At 42.1% G+C, this 24,296-nt stretch overlaps 1 protein-coding gene across 6 annotated transcripts in view; it reads left to right on the top strand.

The window, feature by feature from the left end:
* LOC134865608 (receptor-type tyrosine-protein phosphatase F) overlaps positions 1-24,296 on the top strand; it is a 115,453-nt gene that overhangs the window by 7,963 nt on the left and 83,194 nt on the right. For all 6 annotated transcript variants that reach the window (XM_063885249.1, XM_063885248.1, XM_063885247.1 and 3 more), the window contains exons 2-4: positions 7,892-8,066; positions 19,644-19,789; positions 20,546-20,687. In XM_063885249.1, the coding sequence (XP_063741319.1) occupies positions 7,967-8,066; positions 19,644-19,789; positions 20,546-20,687 (388 nt within the window). In that variant the 5' untranslated portion in view covers positions 7,892-7,966. The remainder of the gene's footprint in view (positions 1-7,891; positions 8,067-19,643; positions 19,790-20,545; positions 20,688-24,296) is intronic.

Genomic DNA, 24,296 nt, shown 5'->3' with positions numbered 1-24,296 from the left:
GTTCCAACAGACTGGCTTGTGGCTCAGACAGAGAGAAAGAGACAGAGAACGAGACATGGCCAGGGAAGGGAGAGAGAGAGGAGGAAACAGGGAAGGAGAGAAACACAGACTGACAGAAAGACCGAATGGCTTATTAGAATCTGCCTCTTTTCACTAGTTAGACAGTGGCTGAGAGGATAGCCGTCTGGAATAAAAGGCAGGAAAGAAGTTGGATTAGGACTTAAGGATACTCTTTTTCTCCCCAAGGCAACTAACCCATGTAAAATCTGTCTTAACTGTTTCTGGAAGACCAGGAGTCTTGGGTTTCCTTTGTTTAACAGATACGGTTTTTGTTTCAAGACTGGTCTTAGAACAGCATATGTTATGTGCCTTTTTAGATTCCTTCAACCACATTTATAACCTTCTTTCTAAAAAGGACCTTATGCTTTGCACTAGACACCATCAGGTCCAATGTTTCTGTTTCCCACCCCAAAACCGTGGTTATATAGGAAGTACTTATCCCAAGTTAGTCTAACCCTTCCCAGTGTCAACACTGGGTTTGTTCCTCTGCACCTTGGACCACAGTGTATTTGTCATGCCTGTTGTAGGCAGGAATAATAAAACCATTGTGCAAATATACAGTTTCATCTGCACGTAGCAGCCCTGACCGAACCAAAGTGAATGAAGGCTACGCTTGCATGTCCTCAACTCTGCTGAATAATTATTGCTGCTGACACAACAGTTCATCAGAATGAAATTTGCATACTAGAGATAAGGAGGTGCTCTGATGCGTGCAGTTGGACAAGCGTCATCAGCACAGTACCAATGAGCTAGTAAGTGACCAGTTTTTTTATGTAATATGTGCTTAGATGTCTAGCTAATCCTTCCGGTTTAAATTGAACTAGTATTGTCTTAGTTACTATAAAGAAAATGTGTGTCCAAAGTCAGCACTGGATACACTTTTGAATAAAAACTACTCTTTATGAATTAAAAAACAAGAGCATTCATGATATTTGTATTTGATCAGATTCATAATAGAAGATCCTGAAAATTCAAAAGTGCCCTAAAGCAGTTCTGCTCCTTGAGTTGTCCAATTACCAGATGCATCAAACTGATGTAAAGGGTATAACAAGTTCTCGGGCCAGTCTCACAGTATGCATGGCCCAAACTTAGTACAAAGTATGTGGCAAACAATTACCAGAGTTGCTGCTCTGTTTGAGCACTGGGGCCACAGCTTGGTTCTCATGTATGCCTCTGTAGGGTCCCTGTTGACCAAAGAGCTTCACTCCCAGCCCGTAACAGTCACTAATCTGGCCTGACACCAAGCTGATTTACAATACCCCCTACCCTAAGCACTGACTCACTAGAGGTAATTGATTTAGAACAGTGTAGAGACACCTGCTGAATAGTATGAAGCCCTCAAAAGCCCCTTCTGCCCTATTAAACAAAGTTCAGCCAAATGTGCTCACCTCAGTGCCACCGACAGAAGATAAAAACATTTAATCCCCAAAGGGTTTTCCCCCATCGAAAATAGTAGTGAGAAGCCCTGCTTACAGTGTTTCAGTTTGCATTGTACTGGAACTCTTCCTAAGTTCTATCACAGTCTAAAAAGTGTAATTTTTCTAATATTTCTGCTCTTCGTGGTTGCTGAAGATCCAGACAAATGCGTGGATTGAGGTTAGCTTAGACGCCTGCCTCCTTTAGCCCATCTATTGATCCAATGAGCTCTGTATTTGCCAGTCTTTATGCTCACATGCCTTCACTCTATTTGTCTTTTGCTGGCGGAGACAAGGCTTTCTGCCCAGGGGGTGGTGGGGGTGGGGAAGTTGAAGTCTTGGTGTTAGGAGGGGGTGGGGGTGGGGGGGCGTCCATGCCTTCTGTGCTGCCTGCCTAGTCATTTTATGGCACCATCTGTCCACAAGCAAACCGTCAAGTGGTGACGTGTTTCACATCTCTCTTGCCTGACAGTGTGAGTTTTCCTTTGATATATATGCACATCTGCCGTTGAGATTGTGTCCCAGTTTATTTTATTAATTTAATGTTTGGCCATAACTCATCAAAGTTCTTAATTATGCAGTAAATCATTTGTGGAATTCTCTAAATTGTAAACAACTACAGATATTCAAACTTTTCTTCAGTCTTTGAACTAGTGCAACAATATTGGCTGCGTTCATTTTTAGAGACTCAGAATTTAATACAAAGCATTACTATTTTATTATTCTCTATAATTTGTTATTGAAGCCCTACCTTGGAGGTTTTCCTAAATAATAACAACCACAATTTATTTATTTACCTCTTTTCACAGTAATGATACCTCACAATAAACAGATATAAGAACCAAAGAGGAAAGTAAAAAAACTTAAACAATATCAATGATGCTAATAAAAATGTTCAAAGATTAAAGGAGATAAATGTCTAAACAATACACATTTTTGTTACATTGCTTAGGAGAAAATGTGTGTTTTTAGAAATTAAATTAAATGTAATTGGGGCTGACTTCAGGAATAATCCATTTCAGCCGGTTTTGTATTCTGTGAAGATGGCTCTTAGCTCGGTGCTGCTCTACAGAAAGCTGCTTCACACACTCCATTGTTCCAGATATGCACAGCATTGCTTTTATTTGATGAATGTCTGTTTTACATTGAGCCTGTTGTTTGATTTATTGCCGACCCCTTTGCCCGGCACTTTGTAGTGCACGCCATTTTCTCCTTGCTCTGCAGCACGACAACGCCAATAATCACACTCTAATAAATTCAAATGGAAGTGGCACTCTGGTATGTCTCTCCTACTCGGTGAAATACATATCAGTGTAATACACATCACCTCTCATTTCAAGATTGATTTGCAGCTGAAAGGATTGGTAGCCCCCCAGAGGTGATTGTAAATCCCACTTCAGCGGCAATTTATGGAGGCGCTTGAGTTTTGTTAAATGTTCACTCAACCAGACTAAATGCCAATCGACATTGTATCATATGGGTAAAGCCAGAGTGAGAAGCAAGTTAGGAGCTCAGGACATTTTTAGCAACATTAACTTACATTAAGTCCCAACCCTTGTGCGTCACCGTTTACATCACAGTGCGTCATCAGGACTCTGTGTCATGTTGTAAATGTCTGTATACATTTCCCATGGATATGGTATTATTATGCGTTATTACTTGAATTACCGATGACGGATTTCTTTGAGTCATCCAGACAAACAGACTCATGTGATTTATTACATTATAGCTCAGCAGAATCAGGCCCTCTTACTTTCTATTGCTCAACTTTAGGAAGTGCTTTTATATGTCACAGGTGCCTCTCAGTCCCTCTTCTCTGCAGTGTCGTTAACTATTAACTCTGTGGAATCTGCTTGTAAACAAAAGTGGTGTAACACTTGATAGGTCACAGGACATTAGGCTTTGTTAGGTGCATTTTGATGCAGGACTCTTAACAAAGAACATACACCATCACGTCTGAAAGGCGTTCAGAGTTGGAGGGAAAGCCTCATTCTCTTCCTTTCATTTTATAATACGGGGCTCGTCTGGGTTGCAGTCATTCTCCCGGGGTCTTGCGGTGTGTTTTTGTCATGGAGGTAAAAAAAGGAACACAGACTTGTGAGGGTTGGCCTTGGAGGGCATGGAAAACTAATCAGCAGCCAAAACACTGCTGTCGAAATTCAGCTTGTAACTGTGTTTATGGAGCCGATGCAGCCTGCGCCAACACAAACCTCTCTGGTCTGGGTTTATCACCTCCAGGGACGGCCATGATTAGCTCCCCACACTGCTAGCTATATATCTCAGCTGTCCCCCCCCCCCACCCCCCCACATCTCACACTCAGGATGACCTATTAAACAGAGACGGAGAAAAAGAGAGAACATGAGTAGGAGGGATGGAAACGATGGAGAGCAGAGATGCTACCTGTAGTTAGTGTAATAGTAGTGTTTACTCGGCCTCTGCGCTCGCTCTACAGCTGTGCCTTGTTTCCTCTGGTCATTGTCAGTCTGTGGAACACCACTTCTGTATGGGTGGCCACTCCCTTGCCACACACACTAGGGGTTATGACTTGAATGACAGGCACCTCATGTGCCTGGTAAACAAGCAAATAGGATAGGTGTGTGTTTTTTGTTATATTCCCCTCCCCTCTGAACTCCCTCAAAGGCTCTTTTGTCCTCCACAGTTTACCGTTCAGTATTTTCCGAGCCATTGTTCCTTTGTTAATTACTTCAGTAAACCTCTTAGCCGTCTGCCTATAGCGTACAGTATACGCCACGCACGGCACTACTGAAAAATCCCCAGACAGCCCAGACTCTGAAGGCCCTCCGTTAGGGTCCTTTCAACTTCAATTGAATGACCTTCTCTTATCTTTCACTGTTTGTGTGTGTTGAAATTGCACACCATAGTGTCTTATCTTCTATATATAGGATATGTCTTGACAAATTAGACACAGGACCCAATGCTGCACACCATAAATTGTGTTTAGCATGTATCCGCATCTAAACCTTACATTTAGTTAATATTAGCATTAGCTAACCTGCCTAGGAAGCTTAAAGCCCGGTTGTGTTATACATTTCCTTTGCCTATTCTCCAGGTTATAAGAGTAAATGAGGTCGAGGGAAATAACCATTTTTTGACTTTGTCCGGATAAGTATTTTTCTATATCCAGACACCAAACTCTGGTCTCCATAAACTAGCTTAATTGAGCTTAGCCATTGGCTCGAGCAAAATCAAATCCCAGAAAAGGGCTGAAAGAAGGACATAGAAATACTTCTTTTCACTACAACTGTTGCTGACATTGTGACCTCCTCACACTGTTTCCCTTCTCCATGTACCTTGAAAGTAGGTGGATTTGTGCCAGGAATCTCTGCAAGTGAATGCCCGACAGAATTGTGTCTAAGTTTAGTTAGCTAGAAGACCATCATTTTACCATTGGTCGTTTGAAAAACATGTAGACTTTTTCCAAAACTGGTTTATGAAATATTAGTTTATCCTGTGCAATTGTGTTTTAAACTGTATAACATGTTGCTAAGCTGTAAAGTAATGAAGCGTCTTGTTACACAGCTTGTGATTATTAATTAGGATCTCCACTTCTGGTTGGATTAATCTGGATGATCATTTGAGCCACAATTCATAAACACTTTCCTCTCTTACTCTCACTCCAACCAGGCTTCAGAATTAAAGCATTAATGCGTTTCACATACAATTTCACAAGGGAAGACATCCATCCTTACATGTTCTTATAGTTTTTCTCTCGCTCTCCCACATACTTGCAAACAATATCTTCCTGTGTGCTGAGCTACTTGATCAGATTTTGGATCACACTGCACCGTATCCACGTCGGTGCTCTGTCCTTCTCTCAGTAGCCCTACCGCCACAGCACTAATGCACACAGTGGCAAATGTTGTCCCATAGTGTTTGTGTGCAGCTGGGAGGCACCAGCCTGCACTGGGATAAATAAGCAGCTATATAAATAAAGAATAAACCTCGCTGTAGGAATTTGTCTCATTGAAGATGAAAAGCATCTGCCTCTCTCTGGCATCTGCTGTAAAAGATATCCTTCCACCGCCAAGGGTTTGGAGCACGGCGAGTAGCCAACTCTATCAGCCTCACTCACTCTATACCCACTGACATGAACCAACGCAACGCTGGCGTACAGAAAAATGAGTGTCAAAACAAATTTGTCAGCCAACAAACTTGTACGAGTTACACTCTTTTTTGCAAAACTAACTTAAAATATTAAGTTGAAATAAAAATAAGGCCTAAATGTCTTTAAATTAGGGTTGCTGAGTAGGGGTCTGCTGCAGTTCTTTGGCACCCTAAGCTGTGTATTTGTGTACCTTTTGGTCAGCAGACGCTAACCACCCCAACAATGAGCTTCTTTCTAATTATCAGTGAAGGTGAAGTCATAAGAAGGATCTGTTTTTTCCAGAGGTTGTAAATGATTTCATCTGCACTTGTTGGTACTTCTCAAAGATGTGCATGCTGGGAGGAGAATAATACTCCTTGATAGGATCACAGCTTGAACTTTCACTGACGATGGATGATCTTGGCTGCACGCCCCGTTTTGGAAATTCCTTAGATGCAAGGTGTGTAACATCAGGATATTAGTTTAGGAGACACGAGAGCCAAAGGCACATTCCTGAGAGAGACAGTGATGAAGAGCCATCCGTCAATGATACCTGTCTGCATGTCTGTGCCCAGGTGAGGCACCGGCAACGAGACTCAAGCACAGCATACCTTCACCTCATTATACTCAGCCATGCTGTTTTTTTTTTCCTTTGCGGAGTGACTTGTCGAAAGAGGTTAAAGCACAGCTCAGATGAATAAAAGGGAACTTTTGAAACCTTGCTTTCCTAAGATCTCTGTCAAGCAGAGTGTTTCCCTTGGTCCTGGTTCACAAAGAGGCTGGTCAAAAGGTGCCCGGTGTGTGCATTTTCTTTTACTTTTTCCACACTCATTGAAATAGCCACATGAGTAATGAGCAGTTCAACACCTTCACAGGCTTAAGAATGGAAAGGTTTTCTTTCCACAAGATACTGGAGGCATTGTGTTCCTGACACTCAAACTTATTTAGCAGAGCTGAATGGACCAAAGCTGAACGGCCACCCAGCTAGCCTCAAGATATTCCGCATTGTGGGCGCCTGTCCTTCTCTTCTCACAAATATCAGCGTTCACCATTGTTCTGTTGCCACTATAAACTCGGCCGTGAGACGGAACAGATGAGCCGAGAAAGATTTCAATTCAATTCCAATAGGCCTCTTATAAAAGCTTTATACAGAAAAGTTGTCAGGGAGCCCTTGAAGACAAAAAGAGGCTTAGTTTAAAACTTTTAGAAGTTTTCTCATTTTAGTTAATTTTTCAGAAGTCCTCTGGAGATGCTGCTTTAATTCCTTCAAAAGAGAGATATCTATCCTTACCATATTGTGGTCTGCTCTACAGCGTTATGATTACTCATCACTGATGGCCATGGGCAAGAGTGTAGGAATAAGAAATGTAGTTAGCTCAATTCATGGGGATACACAGTTGCTTTGTCTATAATAGCATTAGACGTCAAAACTGCAGGCTATAACAAATTTAAGGTCATATACCCAAATCTAATCAGCTGGCTTAGTCATTTCCTACGACAAATCTAATTCCTAAAAAAGACAAAGATCCATGCCTGTGCGGTTTAATTTGAGGGACAGCTTTTGTTTTGTGTCTCCTCCCACTACTTAAGACGATGGGCCAATGCTTTCTGTTTTATTGCTTAGTTAATTATGGTTAATTTGTGGTACACCTGCCGCCGCTTTGTTGACCAACGATGTCCCCCTTGGGGTGTGTTCTGAGTTAAATGTTTATGTAGGCATACATGTTGTCATGCTATGAGATCATTGCACTCTGTGTGATTTGAGCCCATCTGGAAGACACCGTTTCAATTTCTTAATGGGGAACATTAAGTGGGCGGGGGACCTCAGGGAGTTCTGTTAAGGAGCTCCTCTGGGTTTTTAACTGATCCCCATTGTGGGAGCAGAGCTGAGGAGTTTAATCCTGCGTCCTGACCTCCCCTTTGTTCTTTGTATTCCTTCTTCCCATCACCCCTCTCTGTTACATTGTACTGCATTTGTTTCCTAACTCTTCCACTGATGTAGTTAGCGTGTTACATTCGCTCCACTTGTGTTTTCCACTGCCCCGAGCAGTATTTTGTTTTGGGTATTGGGTGCCTTGTTGATCGCAACCAAAGATCTCAAGTGTTGTGCTGTTGTTTTCTTACAAGTGTAGGGTAAGGGTTTCTTACAAGTATACAACATTTCCCGTCTCCTTTGGTTCTGCTCTGCGACTGGCTTTTGATATTTCTGCTTTACTGTGTTATTATGCTCATTCAAATATATGCAAATGTATAGTGGGTTTGAATACTAATGTTTCTCTTCTCCTGTTGTGCATGTGTTTGCTCTCGCAGGTGTTAGTCTTTGATCCTGTCAGAGTGGGACGTGTCTAGCGGGCGACTGAGGAGGGAGCAGTGCCAACTTGGAACATGGTGCCTAATATTCACCTGGCAGCGCCCCTCCTGCCCAGAGGGGCGTTGCTGTTCCTGCTTCTACTCAACTGCTTGGTGTTCTCCTCTCAGGCAGACAGTAAGTAACCTCCTTCACCTGGGAAATCCTGACTGCTATTTATATTTTGACGTAAGAGCGTGTATGCCCTCTCATTTTATCCACACCTAGTTGAAAAAGAAGCAAATTATTTGTCAGAATAATCCCAGGTATATTTTCTAACCTGTCAAACAAATACAACCCCTATGTAGACATTCTCCTCGTATAAAATAATTTAACCCACTACAATGTTGCACATTAATTAACTGCAGGAATTCATGGGAACAAGCTTTCATGCTGAGCAGCATAGACTTTCATTTAAAATAGAATATGAATTTAATTAACAATTGGGTGCTTTGGTGGATTCCAACAAACAGACAGAGCAGCTTGTCTAATGAATGTCCCAAAGTATAGAGCTTAAGCATTTGAAAAAAAAAGAAGCTTACAGTGCACATCGTGCTGCCCCGTCGGCCTCTGAGCCCGGCTGTCAATCTGAATGAGGGTTTTTGCTGCAGGAAGCCGCTCAGAAAGATGTGTCGCCATCGCTGCGCCTTTGGGTCTCGAGGGCAGCCAAGAACTAGGGCCCTCAAGTGGATGGGGTCAGGGACAGAATTAATTCAGCAGATGACCTCACCTATAGTGCTGTCATGGGGTCACTGTAATTCAATTATACCCCAACCCCTCCCGTTCCCCCACCCGGCCACGAAAACTGCACTGTGCTTTCATACATTGGTCCGGTAGGATTTGTTTTCCTGTACCCTTTGTCTTGTCTCACTCAGCGCTGCATTATCATCTCCGTCCCATGCGGCTTGTCTACAGTTTGGCACAGTATCAGTGGGCTCTTGACCTTGCAGAAACATTGTACAGATTTTTACTTGGTGGTCTGGCATCGCTTAATCTATGGTGATAGGACTAGAGTGGCAATATTCCAAGAATAATTAAACGGATTAACTACACATGAGAATAAACTGGTATTTATGGGAATAAAATGGAAATATAAAGGTAATCTGAGGAGGCTATACAGTATTTGCAATGTCATTTGGAGACAAACCCTTTGCCATTTGATAAGCAGTACAGAACCCATTTATCTTTCAAATAATTGGACTTATTTGTCAGACACATACAGTGTGAAATATATCATGTGTGGTTAAAAGTGAACAACTAAAGAAAATACAAGTGTTTTAGTTTAGTCCTCAATTAGGATAATCAATCCAGCTACACTCATAGTCATAGCTAGCTAGCAAAAACGTGCAGAAGCTGCTTTAAAAAAGAATGATTTTGCTCTAGGCTACGATCCGCTCGATAACTGAGATCGTTGAAAAATATAAAATGTGTTCACTCCAGTAATATAATCCAAACTGACATGAAAGCATGTTGTTTTTTTGGCTGAAACAGTGCAGTAGTGTTGGCAGTAGTGTGGGCGCCACATGTGATCGGAGGGTGCACTGTGCAGAGGGTCGGGATTTTACTGAATTCCTATTTAATGGGATGCAGGAAACATATCTGTGCATGCCATGAAAGGGTGCGCTTTTGGAGCCAGTGCATAGTTATAATTCAATTAATGGGGTTACTTTTAACCAAAAACAAGCCATAAGAGCTAGTATCCTCTACAAAAAATAAGTTACTAACAGGTACACTTCGATTGAAATCGTGAAAAGAAATCCCAATTGCTACCCTACTTTAGATGGGACCAAACCAAACCTAAACTGGAGCAGTAGTTTCTTAAGTGAGATATGAACTATGTTGCATCATTAATTATCTATAAGAAATGAAATGGTGTAAAAATATGTGCAGGACATTTGTTGGATAAATAGCACGGCTCTCCTCTTGACAAAGCCATGTCACTCATTTATAAATTGGTTGTGCATTGTTAATTGTTCTGTTATGTTGTGTACCTGTGCTCTTCGACCCCTGCTTTAATTGCCCCAAAGGGGATGCACAGAATTGATTCAAGTGCATATTCTTATTAGAGATGATGGAAGAAAAAAGGTGATTTTAGATTGTATTTAGATGTGCTGAGTCTGTGTGGATGGGGCCCTTATTATTCAGCTGGCTGCTACTGTATATTAAGAAAATGTGCAGGAGGGCTTAAGCAGTTAAACATAGAACATCTTTTGTCATGGTGGTCTCAATCTGTCTCATCACACATAGCTAGACAAAGCAAGCTACCAGGTATTTGACTGTGTGCAGTGCTGTGAACTGGGGGTTAATTTGAACAATGGTCTGGTGTGCTCTTACTTTTATACATCTAGTCTTTTTGTGATCTGTCTCTTTGTCTCCATGAGAGCAAGATTGCTCTGGTCTCTAATTTCAGTAATCATATCATTCCCGGATATAAATCCAGAGCCGAGCATTTTAATTAACAGACAAAGATACTCTTCTGTGACAAGCTGGCACAGGCTGTTTGATTGAAGTTGCTCTCAAACACTGATACAGCAATGAGAAAGATAGAATTTAAGTTATAGAAAAGCCTGGCTCTTGTCCGAGGTTAATCTATGGTTGTTGTTTAATGTAATCACACATGGGAAAATGCGTAGACCTGCTATTACCCAGACTGTAAAGCAAACAGACATAGAATTAAAATAAAGACAGTCGGGGGGCAAAAATAACACCTACCACTAATAGCAGGGTTGGGTACATTTGATGCCTGTAATTTGTATGCAACTTAGTTATGTGAACTTCATAGTTCTGGTTTGGATTTCCTGTATTACAGGGCAGACACCAGACAGATATTATGGGTGGGGTGCCTGGCAAGTTTCTGATTACATGGTCTGGTGTCCTTGTCTCCCTCTCGAAAAAGTTCAACAGGCGAAGCAACCACAGGTACCAAACGTGTGATCAGTGTCAGGCTTATCCTTACATAACATCCGGAGGTTATTCAATTTACCTGCTACTTTGTTACGGCTACATTTCAAAGGGTGTTGTCATACTGTTTGTCAGTTTGTTATAGTTAAGATGGTACTATTCATCATGGTTTGGAAGACAAATAAGTACAAGATATCCTCGAGCAGCACTATCAACGTGATAGCCCTGTGCATCATTCAAATGATATTGTCATTGGGAAGCACACGATACAGTGTGATTACTGTGAGTGCCGATCGCACACACACCATCGATCCCCGGGGAGCCCAACCCAATCAACCAGCTCCCGATACAGCCTCCTGGTACACAATAGGCCAGTGGCCCACAAGGTCAGCCTCAAAGTCGTACATACCCAGCACTTAAATGTAATGGTTATCTTTTTGTAGTGCTGTCATTGTGAGTTATTTCTCTGCCTTTAATAAGCTTTTGATGTATGTGTCTCTTCTGGTGCCTCATGTTATAATCCTGGGCTGCTTTTCATGTGAGGTGCGGCCAAACCACCGAGTCGTGCTCGTTCCCCTCCGAGTGGATTACAATGTGACCATAATGAACTGAATAAGTTTATGTGAGTTTTTAAACCACTGTGTCATGCCACATCCTTTTATTGTCCTAATTGTGTGTTCTCCCACCACTAATAGTTTGGGTGTTCTGAAGTGTTTCTTTATTGTCCAATGACTATACCACTAAGAGGTTTCCCATCGGACCCCAATGACGAATATACAGATACTCACAGTTTTAGATATAACTCCAAAAATAACCAATTATATAGCATATCTTAAATATACGTATGAGACAAGCTCTTCAGATGGATTCTAGAGCTCCGACAATGACTGATGTGATTGAAGTGCCAAAGTGGGTTGGAGAGGGGTGCCTAGACGGGGGGGCTGGGGTGCTAGAAATTGGATTACATTTTTAGTGTCCATATGGTCACCCAGTTCAAAAACTGACAGGGGTAGAAATTGATTCTTTTTTAATTAAAAGTAACCATATCCACCTTGGAGAGCCACTTGGAGAGTAATGCAGTTAGCACACAGCTGTGGTCCACACTCCTCACACAGACAGGCGAGAGAAAGGGAGGCTGAGTGGAGGGAGAACTAAACAACAGGAAATGCACTTTCAGAAACCACAATATAGTTGAGAAAACATCTGCGAGACGAGCCGTTGGAGGAACGCAATTTAGAGGTTGGGTAGATTTCATGGGAAGTTGTTTTCATAAGGCAGTGCAGCAATGTCAGCGGGGGGGGGGGGGAGGGGTCATCTGATGTTAATGATGTGAGATTAATAGTTTAATTAGGAGGCTCAAGAGCAGGGCCAGAGGCGGTCACCCAAACCCTCTGCTGCGTCCCGGATTTGGGCAACGCCACGGGACGACAAGAACCGCCAGTGTCGGAAAAAGACATTTAAGTGATGTTTTCATAATGATGGCTTTATTGACAAAAGACATTTCAATTCCTCACTGTGACTTATTAGTTTTGTTTTGTATTTCATTTCTGCCCACACAGCATTTAATAGGACCTAATCGAGGCGTATAAGACACATTGCCACACACCCTTGTATTGTTTACTGTTGCAGCATCCTCCAAGATGCATTTAAATGCATCTAACTTAGGAAATCCCTTGGTTATGTCACAGCAAAAACCATGTTAGGATCTCAACTACTTCATAGGTAAATGGTCACTTTAGCTTTTTTATAAATGTTGAATTATAAGGGAATCAACAAAGAGCCTGTTGGCCGAAAGCCAGAGTTTTCTTTGTTGTTCCGTGTCCCTACAGTAACATAATTTAATTTTCTCTCAATTTTGGCTAGTGGAGAGTGGAATTACTTAAGCCCTCCAGGCCATGTGGGTGACTGGATCAGAACAATGGTAGGGGCTCTCTGTGGTCTCCGAGGGAGGGCTAATCTAGGGGAGGCAAATTAATGAGGTTAGTGGGGTCACAAGGGGGTGCGTGGTGATGGATGACGGGATCTCTGTAGAAGCGGGGAGGCGTCTCAGCAGCAGGAACCCCCCCCCCAGCCCACCACCTTTGGGATCACTTAACACACTTAACATTTTCCCCACACTGGTCTATTAATGTCAGAGCCTGTGCCAAGGTGACCATTGGACTTTACCCATCAACATTAACCAAGTCCCCTGTCATTTTCCCAAGAATCTCCATTCCTACTCCCACGGCAACTTTACAGAGCAGTTTGAATTTCCATTACAAAGCGGTCACGCCATATACGTTGTTACATATTCAAGATGCATTCAAAATGTGCTTTTCCTTCTTTGTATTTTGTTTTGCTTGCAACTGTCCCCAGGTTGACACTGCTACCACCCACACATGCCTCCAAATACAGCAGTCAGTCGTCCTTCACAGTTTAGGAATGGAAAAACACTTATTTTCACGACAGGGCAAATGAGAACATTTCATCAAGCGAACTTAATGAACATCAGAGGTGATGTAGCCCCAGGGTTATGCAGATGAGCTACGCTGTTCCGTCGAAACATTAGCAGGCCTGTCTTTTAGGTTAGCGCCTCATACTTCATAAAGCCTGTTCTTTTGAGATGGCGAGCCATTTTGCATTTTTACATTTGCATCGTCCATATTGTGTGGGTGTGTCCAACAGCAAGAAACTAAGGCTGCTGGCATTGAGAAAAATAACTGAGAAATATATAGTATAGTTCCGTCATTATATCACAGTCATTTTAGCAGTATATGTTTCACTGAACACAAGAGGTATTGTCTTAGGAAACTATGACAAAGAAATGAGTGTATGTCTCTATCGTATGTCTGTTAAAATGTTCCCTTAAGGATTGAGGTGGGTTGAAACAAGCCACAGGTAGTGAATCATCCTTGGCTAGAGTTACGTTGGGCGCCACTTTAAATACCACAGGTAAATTAAACCCTCACATTTCCACTCATGTGATAGCAGAAACACCCACATACCACCTTTTAAAAATTATACAATGAAACATTTATCCTTGCATGTTTTTCAAACAGCTGTTTTTAGATGCCAACTCCTGGCATCGGTCACCAAAGCACATTGTGGTTCCTGTTTTTTTCAAATGTCACACAATGACTGACAGACAACAAGAGAGCCAGAGCAGACTCAAGACATACCTCCCTCGTTCATAATCGGCTCAAGAAGATGAAAGCCACTCCATTAATGTTGCTCACACTGAGGAGAGAGGAGCGAGGGGTAATTGCACTTAGAGTCCTTGTTCTTCTCTGCTGTCTTGAATAATTCACTGAAGGCTGGAAGGCCTGATAGAAAGCCTGTCTTTATGGCCCACAGGGGTATTGAAACTTTGATGGTTTCTTTCCTTTTCTATTCTATAGGTTAAGATATGTTATCTTAAGTACAATATCTCCGAGATGATGTATAGCATCGCTCTTTCAATTTCACTAAAGTTTTGATAAAGCTTTCAAAGCTCTATCAATCTTTTGCCACTTCACTATCATTCTTTAAAAGGGAAAGAAAAAATATGATTTGGCTTCTGGGAGTGGATAGTACTTTATATATAAAGAGTAATACTCTTTATGTCGTGATTACATAATAGAAACAGATCATGTTGATTTGAAATACATGGATTAAAAGCAGGGAAACCCAGCTTTATATTATAGTATGTTAAAGGTCCTGTATCATACAGTAGATTTTGTCGGGGGGGAAAGAACATATTGCTCTTTGGTGTTAATTTGTGAAACGGAAGTGCAGATAGCAAACTTGCTTTTGTTTTAAACAAACAGCCTGACGTACAGTTGACTTTATCTGGGTAAATAACTTGCAGGGGAGGCAGCTTTTCTAAGGAATTAATTGCAAACAAGTTGCCTGCTAATGGACCGAAGAGGCCCTAATGGAAGTGTTCCATTAAAACAACCAGAGCTGATGCCATCAGACAAATTTCCACTAAGTGTTGCTTCATGAAAATGATAACTTGCTAATCCATTATTAATACGAATTAATGGTTTTCTCTCTGCCGCGTGTGTATCGATTCCTGATACTCTACACCACAGAGCAGCTCTCATCGGGCACTCTGGCAGACTTGGGAATACGCTAATTGTCAGCCACACAAGTACCATTTACACGGCTCTCCCTGCTGTCTCTGCATTTAGTACATGCCTCCGAGGCCCCAGAAAAGGGTAACAGAGAGAACTATAAAGCTGCTCTGGAAACCATACAATAACACTGCTTTGAGTGATCATAACAGGATAAGACTAAATATATATGAAGTCACATTTGGGCTAACCCCTTTCAAATGTGTCCAGCCTCTTAAATGTCACCTGTGTTCTGCCTTAAACAGTTAGCTTTAAATGTATAGATTCTCCTGATTACCTGTCCCAGCATGTTTTTTAGATCTATCCAGGGAATAATTAAACACACAATGAAATACTGGAGTTTATTCCCCCACACACAAAGAGCTATCAGCATCCCCTCCTCAGTGCCATCAACTTAAGGATCTGTGCACGTGTCCATAGCCGGGTCTGAAACGTTTAAAAAATCACTCAGCGTGGCTCACACATAAGCATGGTCGTGATTTTAAGTTATAAACCTGGGTTGCGGTCGAATATTCAGTTTAGCTTAGGAAGGTTCCTAACGGAGCGAAATGCCCTGGAAGTACCTCAGTGGCCGCCATGATGAGAACTGTTTCGAATTCTCTAGGAAAGGAGCTTTGAAACTTCCTTTGCAACCTCCTTTAGCTTAGGAAACACTGGACCTTCCTTTACGAAAGGAAAGGAGAAAATGCTATCCCACAACGCTTTCAGTCATCCGCTTTATAGAAAACTCCAGTTTCCCCGCAGCAGACGCACATTAATAACGTCCGCTTGTGCATCATAAATACGTGGGACAGTGTAAGTGCAGTCGGATTCTCAAAGCACCGCAGTCCCTTTTCTAAGTCCTTTTGAATTCTCCTATCCACTATTCCTTAACCCTGTGACTTTTCACACCAAGGTCAAGCAAGGAATGGTAGATAGGAATAGACGATAGGAGCTGATTTTTTGACAATTCGGCCGTACCCCTGGTTGAGTTACACAATATCTCCTTATTGCTTAATAAAAATGACTCACCACTAACAAGTACTGCTTGATTAAGCTAGCACTGTATGACATTTCTGAAAATGATGCATTAAAAGGATGGGAATTCATTTCCCTAATAACCCAATGATTTGTTTGATAATCGGGCGAATGTCTGTCAGGGTGTGAGGATGTGTTGCAGCACACAGGAAACACCTTATTAGTCTCACAGGAAAAAAGAAAAACGTAGGGTTTTACTGGTTCGCTCTATTTATTTTGTGCCTCGATTAACTTATTTCGTTCATTAGTTGTAACATGAAAGCCTTTTTGCTCTACTAACAACAAATCTGTTTTCCCCCACCAGCAGTGTTTGGTGTGCAGCAACACTGCTTTGCATGTGGATCACTTTTTGATCTTTCTGGAGCAGTAATTGGGTGATTATACCAAAAGCCTAAATGATCGACTTGTATTCCAAATATGTTTATCTGCTTTGATTTTCACATCCCTATCAAAGTGTCCACATGATAGTGTCAGCAATTAGAGAAGCCCTTAATCTGCGCAGGGCTACAAACTGATTTTGGTAAATATGAAGTGTCCGTGAAACGTCGATGAAACTCTTAAATTCTGGCATCTTGCAACCTACACTGCACCTGACATTTGTGGCAGCTCTTCCTACACATTGCCAGTGAGAAGAGAGCACGGGGTAAAGTTTGAGTGCCAAGATAGGAGTTTCGAATGTGATATACCAAAGCTTAGAAAAATGTGCGGCTCAGAATTCGCAGTCACTGACTGAGGTAAGGATTTGCATAGGTAGGCTTATGTGTTTTCCACCTCATCCCTGCCTTTGTTTTCATGTGACAACTGCCTGACAGCTGGGAAAATGGGACACAGGCAGAGAAAAAAAAGGGTCAAGTCTGGATTTTGTCTTTCTAAGAAAAGAACTGACAGACCCACCAGTTTGATATCCTCACCCTCCAGTGGTGGCTCAATGGAGGAACTCTGCAGAGTCCCAAAATACACTTCTCTGCACTTTTGCTGGAGTGCATTAGGAACATTATTAAACCCGTCTGTAAGTCAGGGACCTTTTTTTGAGATGTTCTGATTGAATGCTTGGTGAGATCTGGATTAACGATAGACAGCTCCGAAGGTCATAGTTTCGCCTTTGAGTCAAAGGTTGACTCAGGGGAAGCTTTTTTTTTAAGAGGATTAAGACGGGAAAAGCTCAGCAAGGGCCAGTTTACCCTTTTCTTCCACTTATCCAAAACATTCTAAGATCCAGCGGTTCCTAACTTAAATGTTAGTGGTTATACTTGAGCTTAAATCCTTTCATTTGAGACATGTCCAAAGAACTGTTTAATGCTGCCTGATCCTCCATCTTAGCAAAAAACGTGGAAAGCCCCTTACATTAACGAAGGAACTGCTTTGGGCAGATGTTAGCCGCAGCTCTTGGAAGTCAGCATGGAGATAATCAGGTGTTGAGCATTCCAACTCACCAGCGAAGCACGCACCGATGCATGCTCAGGCATACGCTCCTTGCAGCTTATCAGGTTTGAATCATTAGCACGGCGCTCCTGCTGCTGCTGCCTGCGTGTGCCACCGTCACATCCTGACGCTACAGAAAAACCATTCAGCGCCGAGCGGGTGCAGTCTAAATCTTATCCACAGGAAGACGGAAATATATTTCAAATGTCAGCTGGGCTTAGGTACTGCGAAGGGGGTCACAGTTCACAGATGGATGTAAGTATGTGTTTGGATAACTGAGTATCGCCAAGCCATGCAGAACTGCCTACTCACACACTCCTCAAACTGCACTACAGCACACTTCAGCCTATCAGTGTTATGAAAATCGCTCTGGGTTTGATTCTGTTTTAGTCATTGTTATCGTGGTTGTTTTTTAAACAAAGGATCGTGTCAGCTGTAATCTCCTTTGCTTGTTTTTTTAATAGCAACTTAATCCAAGAAAAAAGATCATGAAAAAGAGTAAATATCAGATAAATTGCTGCAATTTCCTTTTTTTCAGTGTGTTCATGTGTTTTTAAAGAAGCAGAGATATGATGTTTGAATGATATACAAGACTATATTGTGGCTGCGTTACTAGTACATCGAGTTTCAGAAACCAAGCGTGTCAGATACTTGAATCATGTATTTCAATCAACAGCTTATAGTATAAAAGTATATATTTTTCTCTGTATAAACACATATACATATTCAGTAAGTCATTGTCCTGCGTGGACAGTAAGCTTTTTATTCAGGAGCTGCATACAATCACATTAAACATTTCAAATTGCCACCTCTCTCCCTCCACCCGGCTGCATTTGAATGTGTGAAATCATCTCACATCAAAGCATTATGTATTCACACACACACACACACACACACACACACACACACACACACACAAACACACACACACACACACACACACACACACACACACACACACACACACACACACACACACACACACACACACACACACACAAACCTCTCTGCCTGCAAGCTTTCAGTATCTCCTTTATCATGTGCCGCTGTATGGCTTGGAGAAAGCTCCTTTGCAGAAATGTCCTCGAGCAAGGACAGTGAGTGAGGGCAGAGGTTTGCCATTCTGCAGGTAGACCTGGAGAATATGCTCACTGAAGGCCCTATCCATATCAGAAAGGGGCTTTATGTTATGCTAACTATAGATATCGACACCCCCAACCCTTCTCCCACCAATGGCATATTAGAATATAAAAGAGGTAAAAAATGGTGGCAGCCTCTGCTGGGTTTTCCCCAGTGTGTGCTCAGAGAGGGGATGCTGACGTCTCCTGTGTGTGCACAGAGTAATGATTCACCCTTTGTGCGCGTCTCCGTGGGGCTCTGCTCGTCACTACTGCGGTTAAGGTGTTCCCCACCTCCCTCTTTAATGACTCTGGAGATGAAACACGAGCTGACGGAGCTGGCAATAAGGCCTTTGTGTTACCTAGAATTCAGACTAGTGTTATGCACTTCTGAGGCCGCAAATAAAGCATAAAGCAGGAACGCCGCAGCATGGAGCTAAGACTCACTCATTGAAGCGTCATGTCAACCTAGACAGGCCGTTGCTGAAACACTCACTCCATTGTCCTACGCACAATGATGCTGGGTGTGGTGCTCGGTAAGAACGCCCCGAAGGCAAACAGGAGAATCGCGTCGAGAGGTGTTCTCCAAGGTACTCCACGGTGTTGTTGTAAACACACATACCTGTGAAGTCAGACAGAGGTTACAGAATATGAATATAGGATGAGCCTTGTTTGGATTTTAGAAAACACAAATCAAAAATGTTTTGAATCCTAAAAAAACTGATCAACTCCCAAAGTGCTCCTTTTTACCATCCTCTTTCTGTGTGATTTTTGCAGACTTTTTTTGTGGAACTTATTTTATCTATTGGTTTTATTGTATCTACCATATTCCAGAGACAGAACCCTCACCCTCACTGTTTTCTACTCTTACTTTGTGTATTAAATGGCGTGTCAAAGCACATGTGAGAAATTCAACATGATACAGTGGCAGGCAGCCGCACAAAGACTAGATGTTTCTCCCAGGACTGAGCCACAGGTGTGAGCAGCAACAAGGCCAGCGTGGGATTAGTCACTGTTGCCTTTGTGTGGAGAAAGTGATACCCACAGAAAGCCAAGTTTCACCTGTTGATGTGACAGTATGCACTAACACCACCTTCATCTCTCCCCCTCCCTTCTGCTCCTGTTCTCCCTTCCCTCACTTTACTATCCTCCTCTCTCTTCAGGCTTCCCGAGTTTCGTCAAATCCCCAGAAGACCAGACGGGCATCTCGGGAGGAGTTGCGTCGTTTGTGTGCCAGGCCACCGGGGAGCCCAAACCCAGAATCACCTGGATGAAGAAAGGAAAGAAAGTCAGCTCCCAGCGCTTTGAGGTGAGCAAACGTGACACCGAACATGTACACAACCAAAACACACATAATACAAATCCTAACAAGCGTGGGCCCTAGACTTCCTCTCTTACCCTCTCTCATTAACACAGACACACCCACACATGCATTCAAGCAAAGCACACAAAATCAATAGCCGTGTTATTGAGCATCACACCAACTCCTCTCTTCTCCAGGCGAGACCAGACAGGCCTCCCTTCTCTTTAATCTCCTTCCATCTTGATTTATATAGTCCTCTTCATCTCTTCCAGTCTTTTCACACTCTCTTCCTTCCCGTCTGTTCTTCAGCTCCAACATCACTAGCCAATGCCATATATTCCCTTGATGTATAACTTGATGTATTTCACGTCCCTCTTTTGAACCCATTTGAATACAAGAAAATGCCCTAGGTGGGAACTCTCTGACCAGGCTGTAACATAATGTAGTCGGGGGTACACTTTTGGATTGTACTCCTGGTTTTTTGATGTGATACCTGTTGAGATTCCCCTGTTTTGGGATATTATTCAGAAATAAAGTTCACTCTTAAACTTATTGTTCCTTGTGTATTTAGGTAAAACATTTTAATGAGACTCATATTTTACTACTAAGGTCTACATATTCCTCCAGGATATACAATTGAAAGCTACCCTCTGAATGGGAAAAATGACCCAGAAAAGAGCTAATGTTATATATATGTTGCGGTAAAGTGATGTCCTTGGTGTCTAAAAATACCATCCCTGTCCCCTTGCTTTGCTCTCCTAGGTGATTGAGTTTGATGATGGCTCGGGCTCCGTCCTGCGGATCCAGCCACTGCGCACACACAGAGACGAAGCCATTTACGAGTGCACGGCCTCCAACAGCGCCGGCGAGATCAACACCAGTGCCAAGCTCACAGTGCTTGAAGGTAAGATAAGTCTTTTTCTTTCGCTTGGTTTCTTTATCCATCTTTTTATTTGCACTCTCAGTCTTTTTCTTTCTACCCGTCCTTATTTTTCTACCTATCTCAATATATCCAAAAGCAAATAAGAGTGTTTACCTTAATCATTTCATACATAAACATTTGAGGATTTCTGGTATTGGCAGTGTCATGGAGGAGCGGATCCATCGTAATGTAAAGTCCACAAGGTGAAAAATAAATGCAAGGATTGCGTTTTTAAATAAGATCGCACACAGTTCAATGATTCAGCAATTATGTGGCCAGGAATTCAGATTTATTGTGAGGAATATTAGGCATTTTTTTGGATATGATACTACATTTAATGTGTCTTTTTCATCTCAATGAGTCAGTAAGCCTTCTCCAAAACAGCATAATAATCCCATATTCAATGACAATAAGAATAAATTACCTCCATGAAAGCCTTAAAATGAAAAATGTCTGATGACCATATGACTTATATAGATGCTATGATTGATGTGGCTCGATGTAAATCTCTAAAAAAAAAACCTCCTTGTGAATATTTAGCCTCCATGACCACAGGCTAGCTTAACCGTCATGTCCCTCCTTCCCATAAGCTAATGTATGTGATTTAAGAAGACACTGCACTTTCTAAATCACTGTGCAGTGAGTTCCAATGTCTTCCTTAATTGATTGTAATTGTGTCATGTGGGTGCAAGTCACAGCAGGAGTTGGTTTCATAAATAAACTTTCCAGAAGAAAAGCTCCAGATTTAGCCTACAGGAGGATTAAAGCCATCCATGGCCATTACACTGGCAATAATGCAGATCCCCTCTCATTTGAACACAGCCTTTCTATCCCCCATTTGTGTCCCATCTTTTCTTACACCCACCCTTCCTTTTTTCTCTGTCCACGCTGATTTGATGATATTATCGACTTGGCTGGCGTAATCTTCCCGAAGGGAGTTTCCTCTGCGCTAAGAAAGCCTTTCTTTCTGCCCTCTTTTGCACTGTATCACGAGAAACGCTGCATAGGCAAACATTCTAAACGTGGCAAAAGCACTTATGAAGGAGCTCAGATTAATCACAGTATTTAGGAAAATGGGGCAAATGGGACAGGAGTTTGGATCCCCTCAGTTAGTTAAGAAAGACGGACAAAAGGCCTTACTCAACACTGAGCAAGTGTTTTCAGCAGCAGATGTGCTTTGCATAAAGTCTTGCTGTGCTCAGTGTGCTAGCTGCTAAGCTCAGTGTGCTAGCTGCTAACCCCAGAGACAAGGACCGTGCAGATACGTACGGGACGCTTGTGACCACATGACTTTGCTAGTGCACAGGATCCAGATTTCTAACCATGATAGTGTGACCAATGCTGGTAATAATCACTCAACACCTGGGTCTGCACCCCCACACAGGCATGAGAGACTGCTAGCTCATTGCTGACATCTGCTCCTACAAGCTCAAGCAAGTCCGTTCTACGCTACCTGTTCTGAGCCAAATGGCAGACCGCTGAAGTAGACGTATGGTCTGTGAAGTTGAAGTCCTCATAGAACTTTTAGAAAGCCACACTGAGCCAGATATGCATTTCCAAACTTGCAAACTATACAGAAAACTGATGATAATATTGTTATGATCAGTAAAACCATAAAGGCTTGGAGTTTTTATATTGTTTTTAAGTATTATTTAAAATACCATAATGCAGATAAACCTGTACAAATAATAAATATGAATAGTTGCGATGATATTCATCACTTAGAGATGTTTGCATTACACTGTGGGCACCTTTGACAACTTATTCATTTGATCAACAATGACAATTTCCTCACATCAAATTGCTAAGTGAGGAAAACTTTAAATGTATAAATATACAGCTCTGGAAAAAATGAAGAGACCAATTCAGCATTATCATTTTTCTCTGTGTCAAAATTCAACAAACACTGGAATGGCCGCCATACATGCAGAGTTAAAGATCCAAGAAAAATTTGAAGTGGTTTCTTAATTTTTTCCGGAGCTGTATATATATTACATAAATAATGTGCTTTTGTATAAATCGTAAGAACCTTGCAATGGTCCATTGTTTGTCTTTGTTATTAGAGGAATCCGTGATTGTTAAGCAATCACAGAGTCTGGTAAACACAGATCCACACAGGTTGTATTTAAAATAACTCTGGCTCTTGTAGAACCCTCCGAAGGTGTTCCTACATGCACAGACACAACGTACAGCCAACAAGCTTCCATGCATATTCACTTTGCTCTGTCCTATTTTTAGACTATTGTTTTGTAGCCCACCGATACATCAAGTTGATATAAGCAGCACCACACAAGAAAACACTGGGACAGCACCAAGCAGACGGAGACTAATGATGCTCTTTCTTAATGGGGCTACGGGAGCCTGAAGGTTCAGGATGTTGGTGTCACGTCACAAAAGCTGCTGTTTCGATTCCAATGATCACAATCTGGAGAAAATGACAACCAACTTTATCCATTTTGGCACTCTTAAGCAAGGCACATAGCAAGTGAAGCTGAGAAAGATAAGTTGACCCTTGCTTAAAAACATGTCACGTCTCAGTCAACCTTCCCTGCATGAAGGTTGGAAAATTACTTCATAAGCATAGACTTCCTGTTTTTGCATTCCAAAAGAAAAGCCTCTCCCTCCCTGCATGATTTAAAGTACATGTGACATTGCATCGACGGGAAGTTGTCATAATACATTGAGCTTCCCCGTCCAGAGAGGCAGGGAGAATGGTGTCATTATACCACTAAGTCGATCTGGATTATGGGTTTTAGCAGAGCAAACGAAGGTTGAGCATTAATTAGGATTATTACTTATACTGACTCTTTATTTCTTTATGCCAATCCTACAAAATATGGATTAAGTCAGTGTCGAAGCAGCCTCACACATGCTCTAAGGTAGACTGAGAGTATAAAGGAAAAACTGTACCAAGGTTCAGAAGTGCATGATAGTGTCTAGATTGCTTATGATGTTGAGTCTAATTCAATCGACCCAAGTTAATGTTTTGTCCAGACTGCCAGCTTCTTACTGTCTGCAACACGAGCATACCTATCACTTTGGGAAATTGTGTCAAATTTACGTGATTTTTTCAACGTAATGTTTGGAGTTGCCTTCAGTAGAATTGACTTCACTTCCTGGATCAGTAGAACGGTCAAAGGCTGTTAAATAATGTCTAATCTAAATGTTTACTGACTTAATATTTAAAAGTCTCCAGGGTTCTGACCACAGAAGAGGTTTTAAGTTGTTCTTAGTCTTCCTCCTTAACGTAGCAGAATCAGAGTCGGGAGTGTAAAGGTCAGTGTGCCGCTCACCTGTGGGAAGTTGTAAAGCCACATGGTCAGTCCAGAACCGAGTGGCGCTCTTGCGCGTTTGTAGTCATGAGTCTCGAGTCACTCTGTAATTCTGTCACGCTATAACAGCCCTTCTCTTTGTTCGTGGCAGTTCTCACGCCCCCGCCCGAAGGGGTCACACCGCTGAGACTTACACACGGGCCCAAAGTCAGCTCAGCCATCTCACTGTGCGTGCGTGTGTGTGATACCCACACACACACACACACACACACACGCACATAAAAACTGAGATATTTTTCTTTATTTGTGTCACAATGAC

The sequence above is a fragment of the Eleginops maclovinus genome, chromosome 6 (assembly GCF_036324505.1).
Source record: "Eleginops maclovinus isolate JMC-PN-2008 ecotype Puerto Natales chromosome 6, JC_Emac_rtc_rv5, whole genome shotgun sequence".
Lineage (NCBI taxonomy): Eukaryota > Metazoa > Chordata > Actinopteri > Perciformes > Eleginopidae > Eleginops > Eleginops maclovinus.
The sequence above is the reverse complement of the archived record's forward strand: the minus strand, read 5'-3'. Positions and strand labels throughout refer to the sequence as shown.